Raw genomic sequence first — 25,715 nt, 5'->3', positions numbered from 1 at the left:
GGTGCGGAAGTGTTGGGAAGGGAGCACATTCCAGGCCAGAGGAACACCCTGAGTACAGGGCATGGGACCCAGGCCCACAACGAAGTACTAGGTTCTAATGCAGAAGGCACGTCTGCAGTGGGAGATGGACATCGTGATGCCTGTCCTGAGGATGAAAAAGGCAAAGGTCAGCAAAGCCTCTCTGCCAGGGCTCTCCTCTCCCGCACCTGCCGGCAGTTTCCTAGGCCTCGTCCCTCTCTGTCCTGGTCCCCAATCACTATCCCTAGTTTGTCCTCAGTAGACAATTTGAGTTAGTTACCTTGCCCCAGGGGTGCATGGCAGGGGGGGCGTAACTAATGACGTGACCAGTCTGGTCAACAGAAATGCTTCGCCTCCTCCTTTCTTACTGGCCTCAGAATCAACATTAATCAGGCACTTACTGGACGTAGAAATTGTTTACAACCTCCCCTGTGCCAACTCACTCACGGACTCCTCACAGGGGCCCGTGAGGTGTGTGTCTTGTTATCCTTCTCTGACAGGTAAGTAAGGGCAACTCATGTGCTCTGTCCTTGAGCTGCACAGGACAAGGGCTGGGGTGGTTAAGGAGTCCCACAGTGCCCATGTTCACCAGGACACAAAATGTGACGAATAGTATTCTCTTTGAAACCAGGCCGTGATATATTTCATGCATCTGCTCTTTTTTTTAATTTTAAGAGTTTTGATTAATGAGCCCTGCAACACCTAAATCATGCAAATTAGCCTGCATGGCAACACTGGTAATCCCCTGGGGAATTCAGCTTTATTCCTTTCCATTGATGTTTAAGACCTCAAATTTATTCTTGTCTTCACAGCCCACACACTCATGCTCTCTACACACTTCACACACACACACATACACTGTAAGCAGAAGTTTCTCAAGTACCCCCATAGGCACGGACTGTCTCTATATGCAGGAGGTGAACCCTTCCTCTGGGTCCAAGCTAGATCTCTCTCTCTGTTTCAATCTGAGCTCTCTCCCCAGGCGCCCCAGGGAGCCCAGCCTAGACAACTGTGGATCATGCTCTCCCTGAGGCTCCAATGAAAGAGCAGGAAATGATGTCATAGACTTCACTGAGTTGCCTTCCTGAGTTCTTTTCTCCCATCCTATCCCCTCACCTCCCGATTTGCCTCTCCACCTCTGGGCCATCACCTTCCCTGCCTTGCATCCTCATTTTCTCCCATGGCACATCACACTATTACACTCTAGTATGGTCTGCACATGACTTATGGCTTTGCTGCTTGGAGAAGCCTCACTTATTGACTTAGAACTACAAGCTAAGTACAAGATTATCCAATCTTCACACAGCCCTGAGCTGGGCAATACCATCCTCGCTTTATAGACAAGAACCCCAGCTGCATGAGGAGATCTGCCTGCCAGTCCCTGAACTAGACCCAAGCCACAGTACACCTGCTAACTCCAGGGGGCAGAGGATTTTTAGGGCTAAAAAACTGCCAGCGCTTCCTTTTTCCCCATTTGATATTTTCTTTCTTTTTTTAATAAAAGGAACACATGATGTGATGGAAAAAATTCGAACAATACAAGATGAAAAGTGAAAGCCTCCCTCACCATTTCTATTACCATCAATTGACAATGGTTTTCTGTCTAAAGGACTAAAACAAGTAATCATCACACACATATGGCTTTTAAATTTACACAAAGTGATCATATTTTACACCTTGTTCTGTAAATTGCTTTATCTTTTCTTTCTTTTTTTAAAGATTTTATTTATTCATGACAGAGAGAGGCAGAGACACAGGCAGAGGGAGAGGGAGAGAAGTAGGCTCCATGCAGGGAGCCCGACGGGAGATGGATCCTGGGTCTCCAGGGTCACCCCCCAGGCCGAAGGTGGCGCCAAACCACTGGGCCACCGGGGCTGCCCTGCTTTATCTTTTCATATTGGTACATAGAAGAGCCTCAGATAGTTTCCTGTGTCACTCAGAAAGAAATCCAAAATCTTTACCTTGGCCAACATAATCTTGATACGAAAACCTGACAAAGATATTACAAGAAAGGAAAATTATAAGCCCATCTTACTCATGACCATAGATGCAAAAATCTGAAAAATATTAGTAAAGCGAATCCAGCAATATGTGAAAAGGATAGTATATCACCACCCAGTTGGATTCACTCTAGGAAAAGTATTATGAACCTCTCACAGAAAAAAACATTTGATAAAAGTATACACGTTTGTGATGAAAATAGAAATAGAAGGAAACTGGGATGCCTGGGTGGCTCAGTGGTTGAGCGTCTGCCTTTGGCTCAGGTAGTGATCCCAAGGTCCTGGGATCAAGTCCCTCATCAGGCTCCCGGCAGGGAGCCTGCTTCTCCCTCTGCCTATGTCTCTGCTTCTCTCTGTGTGTCTCTCATGCATAAATAAATCTTTAAAAAAAAAAAACCCATTTGAAAAGATAAAAAGAATGCCCAAGTCACAGCCCAGACCCCAGGGCTGTTTTGAAGGCCTTCTGAATGTGGTGTCAGAGCAGAAGTTGTATCTGCAGCCGGTCCAAATTATGGTTCCTCCGTTAGTCATCAGTCAACAAAATAAGGATAATAACTCTTTTCAAGGTGGTCATATGTACTAAATGTGATTTTGTGACATCATAGGCATTCAATACAGTTTATTTTTCTTTCTCTCGCTGAGGCATGCCACCAGCATATTCACTGAGATGCCTCCTAGTATGCCAAGTCTAGAAAATCCAGCATCCTGAAAACAGGTAGGACACTATGAAGTGAGGCTGAAAAGCAGAGACCCGTTTCTCTGGGGAGGCCTGTTCAGACCAGCGACTTGGATAAGAGGGGGGCTGGCTTGTCATAATGCTCTCATCCTAGGCCAAATCAGTTATTTGGCTTTCCATCCTCATGCTCTCAGCGGCCTACGGCTTAGAGGCTGCAGGACCTGGGATAACATCACCACCCAACAGCTAAGGAACATCTGCTTGACATCATCGTAGGCTTTCTTACTTTTTAAAGATTTTATTTGGGATCCCTGGGTGGCGCAGCGGTTTGGCGCCTGCCTTTGGCCCAGGGCGTGATCCTGGAGTCCGGGATCGAGTCCCACATCGGGCTCCCGGTGCATGGAGCCTGCTTCTCCCTCTGCCTGTGTCTCTGCGCCTCTCTCTCTGTGATTATCATAAATAAATAAAAATTAAAAAAAAAAAGATTTTATTTATTCATGAGAGACGCACACAGAGAGAGAAGCAGGCTCCATGCAGGGAGCCCGACGTGGGACTCGATGCCATGCCGGGTCTCAGGATCAGGAAGGCGGTGCTAAACCGCGGAGCCCCCCGTCCCCCCGCCCCGGGCTGCCCCATCCTAAATGTTTTAAAATGTGTCTCAACTAATGCATGAACGTCAATAGACACGACACATTCAGCACAAGTATCTGGGGGGTCTACACTGTAATCTTCAACAGCGTACAGGCGTCCTCAGGAGTGCCAGACTTCGCAAATAAAAACACAGCACCCGCAGTTAAATCTGAATTTCAGAGAAACCAAGAATAGTGCATGGGATACACTCATATCAAAATGGCACTCGTGGTTTCTCTGAAATTCAAGTTGAATTCGGCGTTCTGCATCTCCCCGGCCGATCCCAGACCTAAAGCCAAAAAAAGCCCGCCCGCCCCTCCCGCAGAGGGAGACGGGGGTCCCCGCCACGGTCCGCTTCCGGGGAGCCCGAGGGGGCACTTCCGGTCAGAGGGCCGGGGCCGCGGCGCGCAGGCCCCACCCACCGCCGGAAGCCGCGCGGGCCAGGCCCCGCCCCCGGCCCCGCCTCCCGCCGCTGGGGCCGCCGCGGCCGCCGCCTGTCGCGGAGCGGGTGTCGCCGCCTTCCTGCCTCCAGGGGGCAGCGGCCGCCCTCAGGTCCCTGCGTGGACCGCTCGGCGCCCGCGCCGCTCTTCCTGTCGCTGGGAGTGGCGGGCCGGCCGGCGGGCGGCCCGAGCCGGCGGTCGCCATTCCCGTGTCGCTGCGCCCGCGGGGGCCGCCCGAGCCCGCCACGATGCCACTGGGCCTGAAGCCCACCTGCAGCGTCTGCAAGACCACGTCGTCCTCCATGTGGAAGAAGGGCCCGCAGGGGGAGATCCTCTGCCACCACTGCACGGGCCGGGGCGGCGCGGGCGGCGCGGGCGGCGGCGGCTCGGGGGCGGCCGGCGGGACGGGGGGCGGCGGCGGCGGCGGCGGCGGTGGCGGCGGCGGCGGCGGCGGCGGCGGCGGTGGCGGCGGCGGCGGCTTCGGCGCGGCGACCTTCGCCAGCACCTCGGCCGCCCCTCCGCAGAGCAACGGGGGCGGGGGCGGCAAGCAGGTGAGCTCCTCCGGGCCCCCCCGCGGAGGCCGGCCGGCCGGGGGGCGCGGTCCCTGCGGGGCGCGGTGACCCTGCTGGGGAGGCCCGCCCGCTCCCGCCTCGCGGGGACTGCGACTGTGTAGATTTGGCCCGGGCGGAGCACCTTCTATTATTGTGAGAAATTGAAAGTGTAAAGGAGCAAGAAAATTTAAGACCCTTCAGAAGTCCCCCCACCCCCACCCCCCCCCTCAGTGTAGTGACATCCGCGGTGGTAACCAGACATCTCACACGTGTACACACGTAAATAGGGCCGTGCTGCTGGACTGACTTCCCTGTTAATTTATTATGTTACTAAGTAAGATTATCGTGTCCTTGTTTTAAATGACAGCACGGTAAGTATCCCACTGCAGGAAGGGCCATACCCAACGTGCTCCCTGGGGTCGGAGAGTTCTCCTGGACTATAAACAACAAATAAGTAGTCCTCCCCTTGCCCTGGACTTCCCTCCGACGCCTCCCCCAGGCCCTGTTGTAAGGAGTTGACACCTTTTTGGAGGCTCTGCAGATGCTTGTCTAGGGCGCTCCCTGTTGTAATCAGCCCAGTTCCGGAGGTACTTTTTCCCAGCGGCAAAAGAAAAGGCACATTCTTGGGTGGTTTTGAAAGGTCAGTCAGCGTAAGGGGCTTACTCTGGAGTCCCCGGAAGATGGTTGAATGGGGACAGCAATCTTTCTACGACTTTGATCTTTTTTGTTCTTTAATTGTTTCTGTAACAGAGTAAGCAGGAAATTCACAGAAGGTCTGCTCGGCTGAGAAACACTAAATACAAATCTGCTCCAGCTGCTGAAAAGAAAGTTTCCACCAAAGGAAAAGGGAGAAGACATATTTTTAAATTAAAAAATGTAAGATGATTGTGGACAGTGTCTTTTACAGTAATGGCCTTGTGTGTGTAGTGTGTCCTGTCACTGCCTTCATCTCCCATCTGAACTTTTGCTCTTCCGGGGCCTTTCCGCAGTGTCCTGGGGGAGTGAGTGGTCCACACTTGCTGGAAGGAAGTGAGCTCTGTTGCAGGAGGTATACATACTATTTATAGTTAATAATATCCTATTTTTTTAGCTTTTTTTTTTTTTTCCTGCTGGGAAATAAAAGGTTTGAGTCTGAAAAAAAGAAACATAAATCTTGAATGCATTTTATAGGGTCCTCCATGCAAAGGAAGAGGTGGGATTATGGTTCTTGATAAGGCCAGATATATTAGGGAAGAAATTTTTTTTTTGATTCTTTAAAGATCTAAGTAAATAATACTGGAACTCATTCATTTCCACATTTGTTTATTACAGCCCCAGAAAGTTTACGATAATCAATTTGATGAATGTGAATCAAAAATTTTGCTAAACCTTCTGCTGCTATAAAAAAATAGATGGTTGGAAGATGTGTGTGTGGGGCGGGGGAGTAGTTGAAAGTGCCTTTTGTTGCATGGAGTTCTCAGTATTTTTGTAAACACAAGAGGAAAATGGCCATACACAGTGGGCAGTGCATTATAGACGACTGTTTTTAAACCTCAGTACGGTGTTCTTTTCTTTCAGAACAGGAATGCTTCCCTTACCACTAAAGGAAGTTCTGAAGTTGGGCATATTCCCTTGTAAAACACAGAGGGGCCCTGTGGTAAATTATTATTATTATTTTTTAAGATTTTGTTCATTTATTCATGAGACAGAGAGAGTGGCAGAGGGAAAAGCAGGCTCCATGCAGGAGCCCAATGTGGGACTCCAGGATCATGCCCTGGGCCGAAGGCAGACACTAAACCGCTGAGCCACCCAGGCATTCCCCCTGTAGTAAATTCTTGTGCAGATTGCAGATTCTTTTCTTACTGAAAATAGTTGCCCCTAATTTTTTTTTTTAAGATTTTATTTATTCATGAGAGACACAGAGAGACCGAGAGAGAGAGAGAGAGAGAGAGAGAGAGAGAGAGAGAGAGGCAGAGACACAGGCAGAGGGAGAAGCAGGCTCCATGCAGGGAGCTCAACTTTGGACTCCAGGATCACGCCCTGGCCGAAGGCAGGCTCCAGAACGCTGAGCCTCCCAGGGATCCTCCAGTTGCCCCTAATTTATTTAAGACTTTTCTAATTTAGTTTTCTTAAAATGAGACACCTGCTAACAAAGCATGTTAAGTCAACGTGCGATTGATGATAGTTGCATCACCACATGTTTCCCTCTGTGGTAGAATATGCTCTGCAGTTATTTCAGTAGCTATTTCTCTAGCAACCCCTGTCTTCAAGGATGATACCAAGACACATTTCGGGAGGCCTGGTTTTTGTGTTGTGACATATAAGCATGTACTGCAGCTTAAGAAGGGATTGCTGTAATGGGTGGGTGGTGGTAAATAACTAAGAACTGCCAAGGAAGTTGCATATAGTCTTAGTTCAGCTTCCCTGGAACATTTCCTCTGATGACAAGGGTCCCAACTAGTACCATAGTTGAGATGGAAAATGTCTTCAAAGAGATACTTTTCCACAGGATGCCTGAGTGGGTCAGCCTTTGCCTCAGGGCCTGATCCTGGAGACCCGGGATCGAGTCCCACATCGGGCTTCCTGTGTGGAGCCTGCTTCTCCCTCTGCCTGTGTCTCTGCCTCTCTCTCTCTCTGTCTCTCATGAATAAATAAATAAAAATTTTTAAAAAGACACTTTTTCCACCTTATGTTAATTTACACATTCTTTTATGACTTCATTCCGATCATGGCCAAGCCATCAGAGCCGGCATATTGTTTATAACTAGAATGTTAATATGTAATAAAGCTTTGAGAGCCCTTGTAGATCTCAGTGGCATAGTCAGAAGCTTGTACTTTGGTTCTTAGCAATTTTTAAGCCGATGGTAGCAGAAACAGCCACAGAAATATTCAGACTGTGCTTTGCAACATTCAGAAAACTGTTTATTGCTCTATTGCACTTCTTGTCAACAGGCAACAGATTTAGTATTTCTTAAGTTACAGAACTCAATGACCGGAAAAATGCCTGTATATGCTATACACACGTGCACACTATGAGTGTGCTAATATTTTTAACTTTTTTTTCCCCCTAGCCCATCAAAGCTCCTGAGTCTGTTTCCACTATAATCACTGCAGAATCAATCTTCTACAAGGTAACAGTAGGGTTACTAAGGGAAGATTTGGGCCTGTTTTAGGATATGCTGCCAAATGTTGGGTTAATCCAGAGGTCTCTGCTCCTTTGTATAATGTGTAATTTTTTTGTTGTTCTTTTCTAAGCCTTTTTTCCCATAGGTGGCTGGTATAAAAACATCTCATCCAGAGCTGAGGTAGGAGGGGTAGTTGCTTATTGAAACATGGTATTTTTAAGTATCTTAAAATGCTAATGTATAGTGTGGAGTCATGAAAGTGTGAGCCTTCCTAGTCACTGTGACAGTCATTGTGCGAGAAGCACAGAGTGACGACTTGGGCTGATAGAGGGTTTGTAGACCTAATATCTGGAGTAGGCACAGAGATTCTAAAATGCCTTTAAGCAGAAGCAAGAGGAATAAGGTCAGGGGCAGGGATTAAACTAGAAGTAGATGGTGAGAGAGAGTCTAAAATGTTCTGATGAAAGAGTAAAGTCAGATTTCCTAGGGACAAGGCCTACAGACATCTTCTACTTTGGCGGGAGACATGACATATTGTTGATTTTGAGCCAGAAGCCTTAGGAAAGCAGTTGGAACATAGGAAAGACTGGACGCCTGGGTGGTTCAGCGGTTGAGCATCCGCCTTCAGCCCAGGGCATGATCCCGGAGTTCTGGGATGGAGTCCTGCATCTGGCTCCCTGCAAGGAGCCTGCTTCTCCCTCTGCCTATGTCTCTACCTCTCTGTCCTCTCATAAAATCTTAAAAAAAAAAAAAAAAAAAAAAGACCTCAAAGCCTGATGGGCGTGGTATAGGCAGCAGCCCTTACATACTGTTGGTGTTTTGGGGGTCTGAACTATCTTTTGGGAGGCAGTGGCACGAATTAGTGCTTCATAACTGACCGAAGGAGACCAAACACTGAGAAACTCAAGTATTCTACTCAGTACCTGTTTTTGTTAGCCCAGAATCTGTGTAGTCTAAAACAACCAATATACAGGCAAATGTCTCTCCTAAATTTCCAGCAATTCATGCATTGTTAGTAATAGATAAAATAGCTAAAGTTTAGTATGTGTTTGCTATGCATCAGGCACAAAGGTGAGCAATTCACAGGCTTGACTTTGTTCAGTCCACTCTATGAGGCGCTACTGTTATCCCCATTTTATGGATGAGAACAATTCAGCACAGAGAACTTCATGAACTTGTCAAAGATTCTATAGCCACCAAGTCATGGAGTGAAGTAGTCTGATGGCCGGGCTCAGCTCTCAGCCCCACTGGCCAGTGGCTGTGTAACTGGGCCAAGCCCGTCTCTCTGGTGTCTCTTCATCTATAAAATTGGGATTATAAGTAGCAGCTACCTCAGTGTGTCAAGTGAGATCATGTATGTTAAGCAGAATAAGCACTTAATGAATAGTAGAAATAGACATCATCATGGTTTCAAATTTGCGTATCACTCTCACAGCTGAATTTACAGTTTGCAAATTAAGTCTGGAAGCAACTAGTTGGGAGATACCTGGCTGGCTCAGTCAGTAGAGCATGCAGCTCTTGGTACTGGGTTTGTGAGTTCAAGCCCCATGTTGAATGTAGAGATTACTTAAATAAAATTTTTTTAAAAAAGCAGAAGCAGCAACTGGTTTGGCTAAGGATTTAGTGTACTAATGATTTTGAGGCATGTCTCAACCAAAAGGCAAAAGATATGTGGGACCTGTTATTACAAGTATGGTATTTCTGTTTCTTTTTTTAAAAAATTTTGTTTATTTTTTTGAGATGTGTGTACATGTGCATACTGAGTGGGGAGCCTGATGCAAGATCCTGAGATCACTACCTGAGCCAAAGTCAGACGCTTAACTGCTTAACCAACAGAATCACCCTGGTGCCCCACAAGTATCGTATTTCTTATGGCTGTCTACCACCGTGTTTGTTAGGTAATAAGGACAAAGTACAACAAAGTATTCAGGTACTGATGTCGATCAGAGGCTGCCACTGCACTGCTAGGCTAGATAGGCAGAGAAGCAGACTCCACACTGAATGGGGGGCTTGATCCCATGACCCTGAGATCATGACCTGCACCAAACACAAGAATCGGATGCTCAACTAACTTAGCCACCCAGGCACCCTTGGAATCTTTCAATAAGACATTGCCTTTGCCTAGCAGTTTTATTTTTACACTATTATATATTTTGAGTCAATATTCATTTAGCATATATTTGAGTGCCCATGATAAACAAGGTCCCATTCTTTGTGTGTGCAAAAAAAAAAAAACAAATTTTGAGAATAATGATTCTATGTGTAGACAAAGCAAGCCATAAATGCAAAGTATTTATATGACAAATAACTTAGAACCTTGAATAGTGGCTACAAAGACCAGCTGATGATAGATATGAACTAGCAAGTAGCAGATTGTGGCCTGCACTGACCCTACCTATCCATAGTGGTCCATATGCAACTGTCACCCTTAGACACATGGATGAAAGGTCCACCAGGAAGAATGCCTGTCACAGCTCACTCACTGAAAGTATTTCTTCAGAATTATTATTATGGCTGAGGTGCATGCCCCAGCAGCTTTATCTGCTACCAAGGCCCTGTTTTGAGTGAAGCAGTGATAAATCACACTTAGTTCCTACAAATCAAGGATACCTTCACCAGCTGAGAACCACACCCATGTAAGGAAGTGCTGAGTATCATAAAGATTTTTATTCCTATTACTGCTTTTCAGTAAGGCCAGAGATGGACCACTGAACTGGTGAAGAAGCCTTAGCTGCATTCTCTGCCTTCAGTAGCCTTCAGTAAAGTAGCCTTCAGCAAAGTCACTCCCCTTTTAAACAGCTCAATGGCTGTGGCCAAAAAACAGGGATGGTACTATTCTGATATGAAATCAGAGGACTTAAAAACAAATGTTTTCTACAGATGCAAGTTTTGGTGAGTGTATATAATTTTCATTCAAGAGTGAACAACTTTGGGATTGGCATCAGGGTACCTGGGTGGCTCCGTTGGTTAGGTGTCCCAGTCTTGATCTCAGCTCAGGTCATGATTTCGGGGTCGTGGGATTAAGCCCTACTTAGCATGGAGTGTGCTTAAGATTCTTTCTCTCCCAAAGAAACAAAACAAAATCAAAAGGGGCATCTGGGTGATGCAGTTAGTTAAGCATCTGACTCTTGATTTTGGCTCAAGTTCTGATCTCAGGGTCATGAGATTGAGCCCCACCTCAGCTCTGCGCTCAGCATGGAGTCTGCTTAAGAGTCTCTCCCTCTCCTTGTGTCCCTCCCCCACACACACTCCAAGAGCGCACACTCTTTCTCTCTCTCTCTCAAATAAATAAATCTTAAAAAAAAAAAAGATTTCCTCTCTGGCCCTCCACTCCCATTTGCACACACTCTCTAAAGAAAAAAGAATGAGCATCAACCGTATAAACACTGATGCATCAGATCATCTCAAAGACGTTTTACTCACTGCTTTGCAAACTATTTATTTTGTGTTAAGGAGGTTTCAGTTCATAGCTGTGCTGCTTTTCTCTATTTTTATTTCAAATATGGGATGATCTTCTATTTCCTCCAGGGAGTATATTACCAAATTGGAGATGTTGTTTCTGTGATTGATGAACAAGATGGAAAGCCCTACTATGCTCAGATTAGGGGTTTCATCCAGGACCAGTACTGTGAGAAAAGTGCCGCTCTGACATGGCTCATTCCCACCCTCTCAAGCCCCAGGGACCAATTTGATCCTGCATCCTACATCATCGGTGAGTTTGATAGGTGGTACAGCTTCTTGAACTCAGGTAATTCTCCATTATTGTGTAAAAGAAGATATTAGTGTGAGTGAGTTGCCACAACAAGGTAACACGGGCTGAGAGGCATAAACACAAAACCTATTTTCTCACAGTACTGCAGACTAGAAGTTGAAGATCAAGGTATTGTCAGGGTCACTTTCTGACAAGAGCTCTCTTCCTAGCTTGTAGGTGACTGACCACCTTCGTTCTAAGTCCTCACGTGGCCTTTCTTTTGTGTGTGCACATTCTTCAGTCTCTTCCTCTCCTTAGGACATCAGTCCTATCAAGTTAGGGCTCCACCCTCAGGCCTCATTTAATCCTAATTACCTTCCAAAAGACTCCATGCCTCATCTCTAAATACCATCACTTTGGGGTTTACAGCCTCAACATATGGAATGAAGGGAATATAATTCAGTCCATAACGAAAAGAACATAAGCATCATTATATATTAAAAAGTAAAGAGCTTTATAGAAAATATGAAAGATATCTTATATAGCTGGGGTTTGAGTGCTATCAGTTATTTTGAGTTAGGGCAGGAGATACCTACTAAAAAGTGATGTGGATAAGATTTTTCTGAATGACCCAAGGTTAAACGCTATTAAAGAATTTATTGCTCAGGAATTGGGCTTATTTAGGCATATTTACTTATAAAAATCTAGTTAAAAATAATTTCAAGAGGAACTATCCCCATGATTTCTAGAATCTTACAAGTTTTCATTAGGTGTCCCTCTACGTGTCACATACATCATCGTAGACTGATTAGATCGTATCATTGTGTATAGTTGAAATGGCAGCCACTGTTCTCTTACTAATTTCAAGGCTGACAGAAGTGGTATAAATGTTTCTTGATGTAGACTCACAGGAATGAGTTGCTGATTTATACAATTTTAAAAGTGTTCAGAGTTTTTAAGTTACCCCATATTTTCAACCTTTCTGTAACAAGCATGCATTACTTTTGCATACAAAGGTTTTGGGGTTGGTTTTTTTTTTCCCAGAGGGAAATCAGGGACAAATAATGTACTACTGTTCTTCTCATCTCTGTGTGAAGTTTGATACCTGACCAGTTTTAGTCTTCTGCTTGTAGGTACGTAGAAGAGTGGATTTTCATCTACATGACGTATAGGACAGGACTCTCAGCAGAGGCAGTGATGTGAAGAATCACCTCTGGGGCTCCCCTCTCATCTCCTTCTCCTAATCCTCAGACCCAAGAGTGGGGAGCAGAGCATAGAGGTTCAGAGCACACACTGTGGAGCCAGATGATCTGGGTTCCTAGCCCAGCACTGACTAGCTGTGACAGGGCCCTGGGCAAGTTCCTTAATCTCTCTTGTCTCATAATCCTCATACATAAAACAGGAATAATAGGAAGGTGCCTTCCTCAGATCAGAGTTGTCAGGACTCAAAGTATCTGTAAATGTACCATACTTAGAATGGGGTGGGCATGTAATAAACATTGTACAGTGCTAATATTCTTTTTAGAATCCTTTCTGTATTGAGTCATTGTTTAGGGGAGTTAAGCAGCTAAAGTAAAAGAAAATGATGGAGAGTGACTTTAGAATAACACATGTATCAAGGACTAATGTCACCACCAGAGTGGTTTCACCTAGTAGCATCTTGGAATCTTAATCTTTTATGAAAAGGATACATATGTTCAAAAATGTGTTTAATCTTTCCATTGACTGCATTTTAGGACCAGAGGAAGATCTTCCAAGGAAAATGGAATACTTGGAATTTGTGTGTCATGCACCTTCTGAATATTTCAAGTCCCGTTCATCACCGTTTCCCACAGTTCCGACCAGACCAGAGAAGGGCTACATATGGACTCATGTTGGACCTACTCCTGCAATCACTATTAAGGAAACCGTCGCCAACCATTTGTAGTTTAGAAAGTGAAATTTCTTTCCAGTCATCTTGTGTTCATTCTCCTATAAGACATGCCACATATTTCTTTTCATGAAATTCTTAGATGGAAAGACTAAACATTTTTCCCTAACTGCCCAGTAATCATTAGCTTGTTAATTACTAGTTACTTGGAAATTTAAAAGGAATTAAATATTTTAAAGTTGAATATATTCTATATGTGTGTCTTCCCAGGCAAAGGCCACAATTTCCAAGGAGATCATTAGGAACAGGTAATATCTATTTTTCTCCACGATTTATTTCTAGAAACTCATTACAATCAATGGACTGTACTTTCCTATTGGAACAAAATGTTAATTAAGGTTGGATTTCTGACCAAGGACTATGTAGCTATGGCCAACTGTGTCTATCACAGAGTTACACAGGCTTTATTTTTTCATCTAGAAAATCCTAGATAGACTGTTTAACCTTAAGGAAAGTAATTGGTGGATGATTTTACTATTTTGAGTCTTTTTAAAACTTTATTCTGTGGCAGATAGATTCAGAATTATTCTGTTGATCTTCATTGCACCTTCCTTCTCTAAGTGAGGCTCCCAACCAAACCATAAAATTGTAGAGTCCAGACAGTTAGCTTCATGAAACGTGCACAGGAAACATGTCATGTCCAGGCATCCCACTTGGTATTTTCTTTTTTTAAAAAAATTTTATTAAAAGATTTTATTTATTCATGAGAGACGGAGAGAGGCAGAGACACAGGGAGAGAGAGAAGCAGGCTCCCTGCAGGGAGCCCGATATGGGACACGATCCCAGGACTCCAGGATCAGGCCCTGGGTCGAAGGCAGACGCTCAACCGCTGAGCCACCCAGGCGTCCCCATACTTGGTAGTTTCTTGATGATCTTTGAAGCAACCATTGTGCAATCAAAAAAATGACATAATCATTAATCAAAAGGTCATAATCATTAATATCTAAAAATGCCTACCTAAAGTTAAATCATCTGCTGGAGACTCATAGTAACAGGCCTAAAATAAAGTCTTAAGATTTAGGTGCCCTGCTTTTTATGAAATTGTCCAGAATTCAGATACAGATTTTAGCTCAAGTGCAGGTTAGCTAAGTAAGGGAACAACAATATGAAGGGATTGCATACATTCGCCTCTGATACTATCCTGACTGAACCAATGTTTCTCAAACCCAGGAAAATTTGTCAGAATCTAATTTAATCATAATGATTCAGAATTGTAGCAGTGTTAACTGTTAACGTTTTTCTGCACAGTTATGGTTTGTTTGTTAGAAGGAAGCAACTGTAGATAGCTTGATGTTCATAGTTCTCCCCACAAAGTTTACTGTAAAATTGATTGTAAATACCATTGTAAATAACTAAGTGCCAGTATTCAAACTTTTGGATTAAAGTGTATTTTTTACATTATATTTACTTTGGATTTATTTTGTTTAAATAATTAAATGTGGAGCTTTCTACCTAAACATGGTATAAATAGAAAATACCAGTGTTCTCATAATTTGGAGCAATAAACTGATCAACATATAACTGATTTTAGGAAAATTTCAAAGAATGGCCAATATAGAAGAAACAATGTATGATACTTCTTAAAATGAGGAAATATTGAAAAAAACAGTATATATACTTACCATTTGTTTCTAAGTTGGTACATACTTGTGTAATATCTTTTAAAATAAAGATTGCATTTTCACTTTCCTCCTCAACACATACCAATGGCTCCCACTACTTACAGGGTAAATTAATTCCTTTTCTTCTATATTGAAGGCCTGCCCTGATGTGGTCCCAGGCCATATTCCCAGCCTTATCTCTCCCTTCTCCCTGACACTGAAAGGTTTCCTCCAACACTCTCCTTATTTTCCTGACTGAACCTTTGTTCATACTGTTCCCTTCAACTCCACCGGAAAGGCCTTTCTTAAGACCCTTGAATTCTGTCTCTCCATGAGTCCTTGCCAGATTCCCATGGATCCTTGAAATAATCAATATCCTATTCTATTGTTACCCTGAAGTTTCTGCTTTTTTTTTTTTTTTTTTAAGATTTTATTTATTCATGAGAGACACAGGGAGAGAGAGGCAGAGACACAGGCAGAGGGAGAGGCAGGCTCCATGCAGGGAGCCTGACGAGGGACTCGATCCCGGATCTCCAGGATCAGGCCCCAGACTGAAGCTGGCGCTAAACCGCTGAGCCACCGGGGCTGCCTGAGATGGTGTGTTTAATTTTTATGACTCACACAGCACCTAACTTCGGGTCCTCACGTACGGGAGGTGCTTGGTGTAGAGTCCAAATTAGATGTTCACTAATTTGAAATGCCTGTGGAGGGGCATCTGGGTGGCTCAGTTAAACGTCTGCCTTCAACTCCGGTCATGCCAAGGTCCTGGAATTGAGCCTCATGTTGGACTCCCTGCTCAGTGGAGAGTCTGTTTCTCCCTTTCCCCCTGCCTGCCCCTTCCCCCTGCTTGTGTGTGCTGGTGTACTCTCTCTGTCAAATAAATGAATAGAATTTTAAAAAGAAAGTGGATAATTGGCTATATCTACATATAAATAGTCCTATAAAAAGGTATTGATTTTTAAATTAATACTAGTTCATATTAACTCTGGCTTAAATTTCAAATCCCTACAGTCAAGTAAAATTTCAGATTGTTATTAGATTAATAGTTTTTTTTAAAGATTTTATTTATTTATTCATGAGAGACACAGAGAGGCAGAGACACAGGCAGAGGGAGAAGCAGGCTCCATGCAGGGAGCCCGACGTGGGACTCGATCCCGGGACTCCAGGATGACGCCCTGGGCCAAAGGCAGGCGCTAAACCACTGAGCCACCCAGGAATCAATCCCCTCCCAACTCATTTTAAATGAGGTTTCCTTTCATTAATTTTCACATGGCATATGTTTTCTTCTAGGAGTTTTATAGTTTCGGGTCTTATGTCCAATTCTTTATTTTGAATTAATTTTTGTATTTGGTATAAGCTAGCATTTGAGTGTCATTCTTTTCACATGACTGTCCAGTTTTCCCAACTCCATTTATTGAAGGGATTGTCTGTCCTTTTCCCATTGTATATTCCTGGCTCATTTGTCATAAATTGGTTATATATTCATGAGTTTCTTTCTGGGCTTCTTGTTCTGTTTCATTGATCTATGCATCTATTTTTATGCCAATAAAATTACTGATTGATTAATATAGCTTTGTAATATAATTTGAAATCAGCCTTGTCTTTCTTTCTGAAGATTACTTTTGGCTATTCAGGGTTCCATACAAATTTTAGGCTTCTTTGCTCTATTTCTCTGAAATGCCATTTTTTTTTTAAAGATTTTATTTATTTATTCATGAGATACACAGAGGGAGAGAGAGAGGCAGAGACACAGGCAGAGGGAGAAGCAGGCTCCATGCAGGGAGCCCGATGTGGGACTCCATCCAGGGACTCCAGGATCATGCCCTGGGCCAAAGGCAGGCGCTAAACCGCTGAGCCACCCGGGGATCCCTGAAATGCCATTGATATTTTGATAAGGACTGCACTGAATCTGTACTTGTATGGCTTGTCACAGTTTTTTTGGAAGGGAAAACACATCAACTCAAAAAGTTAAGGACTGTTTGCTTGATTTACATGTGGGATGATTTTTTTAAGATTTATTTGTTTATTTCTTTGAGAGAGAGAGAGAGCATGAGCATGTGCATGGGAGGGAGGAGGGGCAGAAGGAGAGGGAGAATCTCAAGCAAACTTCCCGCTGAGCATGGAGTCAATCTGGCTTGATCTCAGGACCCTGAAGTCATGACCTGGGCTGATATCAAGAGTTGGATGAGCCACCCAGGTGCCCCACATGTGGGATGATTTTAAAAATCTGTAATCCCTTCAAAATTGGGAAAGGTGAATTAGATAATCCAAATAATTTTATGTTGGACTTCTTAACGATGAACCCACTTTATCTGTATACACTGGAGAATATGAAAGTTTTCCAAGTGCTACTGGATAAATTTGCACCAAAGACAAAAAAGATTTGGGAGTGCCTGGCTGGCTTAATCAGTAGAGCATGTGACTCTAGATCTCAGGACTTTTTTTAAAAAGATTTTATTTATTCAGAGAGAGAGGGGCAGAGACATTGGCAGAGGGAGAAGCAGGTTCCATGCAGGGAGCCTGAAGTGGGACTCGATCCCAAGTCTCCAGGATCACACCCTGGGCTGAAGGCAGGCGCCAAACCTCTGAGCCACCCAGGCTGCCCAAGATCTCAGGATTATGAGTTTGAGCCTCATAGTGGGGGTAGAGTTTACTTAATTAAAAAAAAAAAAAAAGATTCTACCAATTATAAATTTAATATCTCTGGGATACTAAGATATGCTCCTACTTAGATGAGTTGTACTTTGCCAAAAAAGCAGTAGCTTTAAAGTTGTTTTTTGTGTGCCATACATATATAAAGAAATAAAATCATAAGATATAAAGCAGTTCTATATTCCAGTACTTTATTCCTTTTCAGGTCAGTATTTTTCAATTTGCAAGTCTCAACCCGTGTATGGATCAAAACTAGCATTGTTTGTATGAAATAGGATAGAATAAAAAGGGAATAGAGAGTATCATCACATGTACTAAGAGTAGGTATTGTTTTGTAAATTGTTTCAGCAGTAAGTTATATGGACTGGATCTTGATTAAAATGTATTACCTTAGGTTGTGGTTAAGTATTTTGCACATCGGTGTTTAGATCTCAGCATTTTTACTTTTGTGAAGATGCTGTAGCATTCCCTATCTGACACGAATTCCTACAAAATATCTGAATAACAGGCCAGATCAAATGTCTAGAGCCAAAATGCACCATTTCAATTTTCTGTCTGAAGCATTCAGCAAGGGGTGACTGGCTGTCTCAGTCAGTACAGCATGAGACCTTTGATCTCCAGATCATGAGTTCAAGCCCCATGTTGGGCATAGAGCTTACTCAAAACCCCTAGGCAAAATGTCTCTGTCAATATATGGTTGATGGTAATTGTTACCCTGGAATATTCCTTGGCTTTTAGTTGATTTGTTTGACTCTTGCAAACTTCCTGGGAGGTTGAGTCCTAAGTCAGCTTTACAAAAAGATGTCATGTTGTCTAGGAAATAAGGAAACTCCATGGCATGACATCTTTGCCCAGTGTTTTACGTTTTATGTTTTTATTTTTCCGTCTTTATTTTTCCTTTACACTTAACCAATATTGAGCATTTTACTATGGGAATGTAAAAATGCCTATTTTAAAAATCAGTGCTGCTAATATCTCCTGAAACTGTTGTAGATGTTAATTTTTCCATTACTTTTATAATCAAAACTGATTCCTAACCAATCGTATCTATTCTAATCTAAAAAAAAAAAAAGTTAAGAACTAAAATACTAGACTTTGTTTTCCTTTTCCTTCGTTTATTCAAAGGAAGATTATCCCAATTTCAGTTGAGAAATAAGAACAAGTCATTCACAAATGTTTATTATTATTGATTGATCACCAGCACAAGGCACAGTTCTAGGTTTACAGCAGTGAACAATGTGCACAAAACCCCAACCCTTTATGGGATTTCCAAGATAGTGTAGTGACAACTAGGTGTGGTTTAAAATTTTTTTTTTGTTTTTTTTTTTGTTTTTTAATTTTATTTATTTATGATAGTCACATAGAGAGAGAGAGAGAGGCAGAGACACAGACAGAGGGAGAAGCAGGCTCCATGCACCGGGAGCCCGACGTGGGATTCGATCCCGGGTCTCCAGGATCGCGCCCTGGGCCAAAGGCAGGCGCCAAACCGCTGCGCCACCCAGGGATCCCAGGTTTAAAATTAATAGTCAGTACTTACACTCATGGTTCTCCCAGTCAGATTCTTAACAGAGGACTAGATTTTAGGTTATGGATTATTATACTGCTTAGGGAAATACCAAAGGATAATGAAACCACTGCTTAATATCTGAAATAAAAAATACAAAGCTGAATTTTTTGCTTACTGTAGTATCCCTGCACTCTGCTGTTCATGCGCAGGCTCCCTTAGTAGAGCAGACTGCTGATCTTTTTATTTTAATTAATGAATTTTTTTAAATTTAAAATCAATTAACTAATACAGTGTATTATTAGTTTCAGAGGTAGAATTTAGTGATTCATCAGTATAACACCCAGTGCTCATTCCATCAAGTGCTCTCCTTAATGTCCATCACCCAGTTACCCCACCCCCTACCTCCCTCCCCTCCAGCAACCCTCAGTTTGTTTCCTAGAGTTAAGAGTCTCTTAGAATTTGTGTCCCTCTCTGTTTTCATGTTCTTTTATTTTTCCCTCCCTTCCCCTATGTTCCACTGTTTTGTTTCTTACCTTCCATGTATGAGTGAGATCATATGGCATTTGTCTTTCTCTGACTTATTTCACCTAGTATAATACCCTCTAGTTCAATCCATGTTATTGCAAATGGCAAGATTTCATTCTTTTTGATGGCTGAGCAATTTTCCTTTATATATATAGACCACTTCTTTTTATCCACTCATCTGTCGGTGGACATCTGCGCTCTTTTTTGGGGGTGGGGGGCTCTTTCCTTAGTTTGGCTATTGTGAAATTGCTGCTATAAACATTGGGGTGCATGCTCCACACTGAATCACTATGTTTGTATCCTATGGATAAATACCTAGTAATGCAATTGCTGGATCATAGGGTAGGTCTATTTTTAACATTTTTTTAAAGGATTTTATTTATTAATGAGAGACTCACACACAGAGAGAGGCAGAGATACAGGCAGAGGGAGAAGCAGGCTCCATGCAGGGAGCCTGGTGTGGGACTCGATCTCAGGTCTCCAGGATCACACCCTGGGCGGAAGGCGGCACTAAACCGCAGAGCCACCGGGCTGCCCTATTTTTAACTTTTTGAGGAACCTCCATACTGTTTACCAGAGTGGCTGCATCCGCTCACATTCCCACCAACAGTTCCCCTTTCTCTTCATCCTCACCAACATCTATTGTTCCCCTTGTGAGATGGTATCTCATTGTGGTTTTGGTTTGTATTTCCCTGATGATGAGTTGATGGGTAGCATTTTTTCAAGTGCCTGTTAGCCATTTCACTTTGGAGAAATGGCTGTTCATGTCTTCTTATACCCATTTCTTGACCGGATTTTTTGTTTTCGGGATGTTGAGTTTGATAAGTTCTTTATAGATTTTGGGTACTAGCCCTTTATCTGATAAGACATTTGCAAATATCTTCTCTTATTCTGTAAGTTGTCTTTTAGTTTTGTTGACTGTTTCTTTTTCTGTGAAAAAGTTTGTATCTTGATGAAGTACCAATGGTTGATTTTTGCTTTTGTTTCACTTGCCTTTGCAGACATGTCTAGCAAGAAGTTGCTGTGGCTGAGGTCAAAGAGGCTGCTGTGTTCTCCTCTAGGATTTTGATGGATTCCTGTCTCACACTTAGGTCTTTCATCCATTTTGAGTTTATTTTTGTGTATGGTGTAAGAAAGTGATCCAGTTTCATTCTTCTGCATGTGGCTGTCCAATCTTCCAAAGAGATCGTCTTTTTTCCATTGGATATTCTTTCCTTCATCAAAGATTTGTTGACCATAGAGTTGAGAGTCCATTTCTGGGTTGTTTATTCTGTTCCATTGATCTGTGGGTCTTTTTTTGTGCCAGTATTACACTGTTTTGATGATTACAGCTTTGTAATACAGCTTGAAGTGGTGGCATCACAACAGTGGTTGTGAAAACTTTGGTTTTCTTTTTCAACATTCCTTTGGCTATTCAGCACCTTTTCTGGTTCCATACAAATGTTAGGATTGTTTGTTCCAGCTCTGTGGAAAATGGTGGTGATGTTTTGATAGGGATTGCACTAAATGTGTCAATTTCTTTGGGTAGCATAAGACATTTTACCAATATTTGTTCTTCCAATCCATGGGCATGGAATGTTTTTCCATTTCTTCGTGTTTTCAGTTTCTTTCCTAAGTGTTCTGTAGTTTTCAGAGTACAGATCTTTTATCTTTTTAGTTAGGTTTATTCCTAGGTATCTTCTGGTTTTTGGTGCAATTGTAAATGGGATAGATTCCTTGATTTCTCTTTCCTCTGCCTCATTATTAGTGTACAAAAATGCAACTGACTTCTGTGCATTGATTTTATATCTGTGACTTTGCTGAATTCCTGTATCAGTTCTAGCAACTTTTCACCAGAGTCTTTGGGTTTTCTACATAGAATATTATGTCATCTGCGAAGAATGAGAGTTTGATTTCTTTGCCAATTTGGATGCCTTTTATTTCTTTTTGTTGTCTGATTGCTGACTAGAACTTGCAGTACTATGTTGAACAACAATGGTGAGAGTGGACATCCTTGTCATGTCACTAACCTTAGGGGAAAAGCTCTCAGGTTTTCCCCATTGAAGACGGTATGTATTGTGGGTTTTTCATATACATGGCTTTTATGATATATTTTTTTTAGTTGAATAAACAAGTTTATTTGTAAATTTAGTCAACATACATAATTGACCTAGAAGACTTCAATAGAAGGATAATTTTTAAAACCACTTGGAAAGGCCATCTCTATAAAGTGATTTTTCCCAGGACCATGTATCAGATGTAACCTAACCCGACACCATGTTAACCCGCAGAAGTTCAAAAAAAGCTGGAGTTGTGTGCCCCTCCCCCACAGCAAGTTTACTCTAAGGGTTATTATAATACAAACTCCACAAGGAAAAGAACTTCGGCATTGTTTCCCTCTTGGTAGAGAAAAACTCAACCTAGTTATGAGACCAACCACAACACAAAGAAAAGCTGCACTAACTAGTTTAGAATTAGTAACAGATGATGCTGCTGTGAATAACTTGTATTATATTCTAGAGCCCTTATAAATAAAATCCCCCCATTAGTGTTTGCATTAATCAGCTAGAGGATTAGTTAACATGTGGTAGAATGAGGACTTATGCAAGGTATAATTTGCAAAGCATTTTACTATTATGAAAACAAGTGCAGTCTAGTTAGGAGAAAACCAACTGGACTTTAAATTACACACACCTTAATGACAAGACTCCCCACCACATGTGAATGTAAAACATTTAATTTAAAAATGTTGACACTACAATATATAAAATAGCTATTATAAATGCACATAGTGTATTCTATAGCTGCCAGGTTTACTTTTTTTTTTTTTTTTTTAAGGAAACTGTAAGTTACACTGTGGTTAAGACTTGTATCTTCACCCTTGAAAAAGCCCACATTCTATCACAGTGATGTATGGTCAGACTTAACAGCCCCAATTGTTAAACACTTGGATCAAGTCATAACCAGTTTTTTTTTTTTTCATAACCAGTTTTATTGCAAAAGGACCCTGTACACATTTATCAATTCTAGTACCTTAATAGCTACCCAACAAGTCATTAACATACAGAAACATGCATCATGAGAAGCAAGAAATATCACCCATCCCTTCTGCATATTAGCAACTTGTCACTCCTGAGCAACAGCGCTCACATCACTGAGGTCTGTGAACAGTCACTTTTCGCATTCATCCTGAGTGAAAGATGGAATGACTTAAGTACAAATGCAACATATCATAAACAATTTCTTACAAAAAGAGTCACAAATCAAACCAAAGTATTTTACAGAATTTACTACAAAACACCATAAAAACTGCCTTCACTTAAGCTCTCTCTCCCCGTATCCGGCGAGCCAACTGGATGTCTTTGGGCATGATGGTGACTCTCTTAGCGTGGATGCACACGGATGAGTATCTTCAAATAAACCCACCAGGCACGCTTCACTGGCCTCCTGAAGCGCGCCCGTGGCGGCGCTCTGAACCCTCAGATCGGTCTCGAAATCCTGGGCGATGTCCCTCACCAACCTCTGGAAAGGAGCTTCCGGATCAGAAGCTCGGCGGACCTCTGGTCACGGCGGGTCTCCCGAAGGGCTACGGTCCCAGGCCTGCAGCGATGAGGTGTCTTCACCCGCCGGTGGAAGGGGCGCTTCTCCGGGCGGCCTTAGTGGCCAGCTGTGTGCGGGGCGCTTTCCCACCCGTGGATTTACGGACAGTCTGCTTGGTTCGGGCCATTTTCTTTTACCCAACGCTGAAGCTTTAGAGGCTCCTCCGACTGCTGCGCCGCCGCCGCTGCCCAATGGAGAGCCGCAGGCGCCCAGCAAAGAAAAGACCCGCCAAGGAACGACCAAACCGCTCTATCCGCTTTTATGATACTGAGGTACATTCCCTCCATCCCTACACTGCAGAGAGATTTCATCAAGAAAGGATGTTGTATTTTATCACATGCATTTTTCTTCATCTATTGAGAGGATCGTGTGGGTCTTGTCCTTTCTTTTAATAATGTGGTGTATCACATTTTTTTTGCAAATGTTGAACCACCCTTGCAGCCCAGAAATATATCCCACTTGGTCATGGTCAATAATCTTTTTAACGTCCTGTGGGTCCTATTAGCTAGTATCTTGGTGGGAATTTTTGCATCCATGTTCATCAGTGATATTGATCTGTAATTCTCTCTTTTGGGTGTCTTTGTCTGATTTTGGGATCAAGGTAATGTTGGCATCATAGAATGAGTTTGGAAGTAATCCATTTCTATTTTTTGAAAGAGCTTCAAAGGCATTAGTTTCTTTAAATGTTTGGTAGAGGGATGCCTGGTGGCTCAATGGTTGAGGGTCTGCCTTCAGCTCAGGGCATGATCCCAGGGTGCAGGATCGAGTGCTATATTGAGCTGCTTATGGGGAGCCTGCTTCTCCCTCTGCCTATGTCTTTGCCTCTCTCTCTCTCTCTCTGTGTCTCTCATGAATAAATCAATAAAATATTTCTTAAACATTTCTGGTGTTTATGGGTCTGTTCAGGTTTTCTATTTCTTTCTGTTTCAGTTGCGGTAGTTTGTATGTTTCTAGGAATGCATCCATTTCTTCCAGATTACCTAATTTGTTGGCATATAATTGCTCATAATATTCTCTTATAATTATTGGCATTTCTTCAGTGTTGGTTATGATCTCTCCTCTTTCATGATTTTACTTACTTTGGTCCTTTCTCTTTTCTCTTTGATAAATCTGGCTAGGGGTTTATCTATCTTCATTCTTTTAAAGAACAAGCTCCTAGTTTCATTGACCTGTTCAATTATTCTTTTGGTTTTTTCCCCATTGATTTCTGTTCTAATCTTTATTATTTCTCTCCTGCTGCTGGGTTTAGTCTTTATTTGCTGTTCTTTTTCCAGCTCCTTTAGGTGTAAGGTTAGGTTGTGTATTTGAGTATCTTCTTGCTTTTTGAGAAAGGCTTATATTGCTATATGTTTCCCTCTTAAGACTGAGTTTCCTGCATCCCAAAGGTTCTGAACTGTCAAATTTTCATTTTCATTTGCTTCCATGTATTTTTAAATTTCCTAGTTGACCCATTCATTCTTCAGCAGGATACTTTTAAACCTCCATGTATTTGTGTTCCTTCCAAATTTTCTCTTGTGATTAAGTTTGTTTTAAAGCATTCTAGTCTGAAAATATGCAGGGAATAATCTCAATCTTTTGGTACTGTTTGAGACCTGATTTGTGACCCAGTATGTGATCTATTCTAGAGAATGTTCCATGTGCACGCAAGAAGATAGTGTATTCTGTTACTTTAGGATGGAATGCTCTGAATAGATCTGTGAATTCCATCTGGTTCAGTGTGTCAGTCAAAGCCCTGTTTTCTTTTGATCTGCTCAGATGATCTGTCCGTTGCTGTGGGTGGGTGTTAAAATCCTACTATTATTGTATTATTAGTGTGTTTCTTTAATTTTGTTATTATTTGGTTTATATAATTGGCTGCTCCCAAGTTAGGGGCATAAATATTTACAATTATTAGATCTTGTTGGATGGACCCTTTTATTATGATATAGTGTCTTTTTTCATCTCTTATTATAGTCCTTGATTTAAAATCTAGTTTGTCTGATATAAGGATTACTACCCCAGCTTTCTTTTGGTGTCCATTAGCATAATAAATGGTTCTCTACCCCCTCACCTTCAATCTGGGGGTGTCTTTGGGTCTAAATGAGTCTCTTATAGACAGCATATCCATGGGTCTTTTTAAAAATCCAATCTGATACCCTGTGTCTTTTGATTGGAGCATTTAGTCCATTTATATTCAGAGTAATTATTGAATGATATGAACTTAGTGCCATTGTACCACCTGTAAAGTTGCTGTTTCTGTAGACTGTCTCTGTTCCTTTCTGGTCTTTCTTTTGGGCTCTCTCTCCACTCAAAGGATCCTCTTTAATATTTCTTCCAGGGCCATGGAAGAAATATTGGTCATGAATTCCTTAGTTTTTGTTTATCCTGCAAACTCTTTCTCTCTCCTTTTATTTTGAATGACAGCCTTGCTGGATAAACTATTCTTGGCTGTATATTTTTCCCACTTTGCATGTTGAATATATCATGCCAGTCCTTTCTGGCCTGCCAGGTGTCTGTGGACAGGTCTGCTACCAGCCTTATATTTCTACCCTTGTAGGTTGAGGACTCTTGTCCTGAGCTGCTTTCAGGATTTTCTCTTTATTTCTGAAATTTGCAAGCTTCTCTATTATAGGTCAAGGTGTTGACCTATTTTTATTGATTTTTGAGGGGGGGTTCTTTGTGCCTCCTGGACTTGAACGCCTGCTTCCTTTCCCAGATTAGGGAAGTTCTCAGATATAATTTGTGAAAATAAACCCTCTCCACCCACATGTCCATCTCATCTTCTAGAACCCCTATATTTGAATATTATTTAACTTTATGATATCACTGATT

At 42.3% G+C, this 25,715-nt stretch overlaps 1 protein-coding gene and 1 pseudogene across 1 annotated transcript; one reads left to right on the top strand and one right to left on the bottom strand.

The window, feature by feature from the left end:
* The first annotated feature begins 3,901 nt into the window (after window positions 1-3,901).
* GATAD1 (GATA zinc finger domain containing 1) lies at window positions 3,902-14,441 on the top strand. The gene is made up of 5 exons (XM_072784241.1): window positions 3,902-4,315; window positions 5,066-5,191; window positions 7,366-7,425; window positions 10,948-11,131; window positions 12,847-14,441. Exons 1-5 carry the CDS (start codon window positions 4,013-4,015, stop codon window positions 13,035-13,037), a joined length of 864 nt encoding a protein of 287 aa, XP_072640342.1. The 5' UTR covers window positions 3,902-4,012; the 3' UTR covers window positions 13,038-14,441.
* Window positions 14,442-22,100: 7,659 nt separating this feature from the next.
* Window positions 22,101-23,071, bottom strand: LOC140609074 (histone H3.3A-like; annotated as a pseudogene).
* Between the last annotated feature and the right edge of the window lie 2,644 nt (window positions 23,072-25,715).

Source organism: Canis lupus, chromosome 18 (assembly GCF_048164855.1).
Source record: "Canis lupus baileyi chromosome 18, mCanLup2.hap1, whole genome shotgun sequence".
In the NCBI taxonomy this organism is placed as follows: Eukaryota; Metazoa; Chordata; class Mammalia; order Carnivora; family Canidae; genus Canis; species Canis lupus.
Note: the sequence above shows the minus strand (reverse complement) of the source record. Positions and strands in the feature narration are given on the sequence as shown.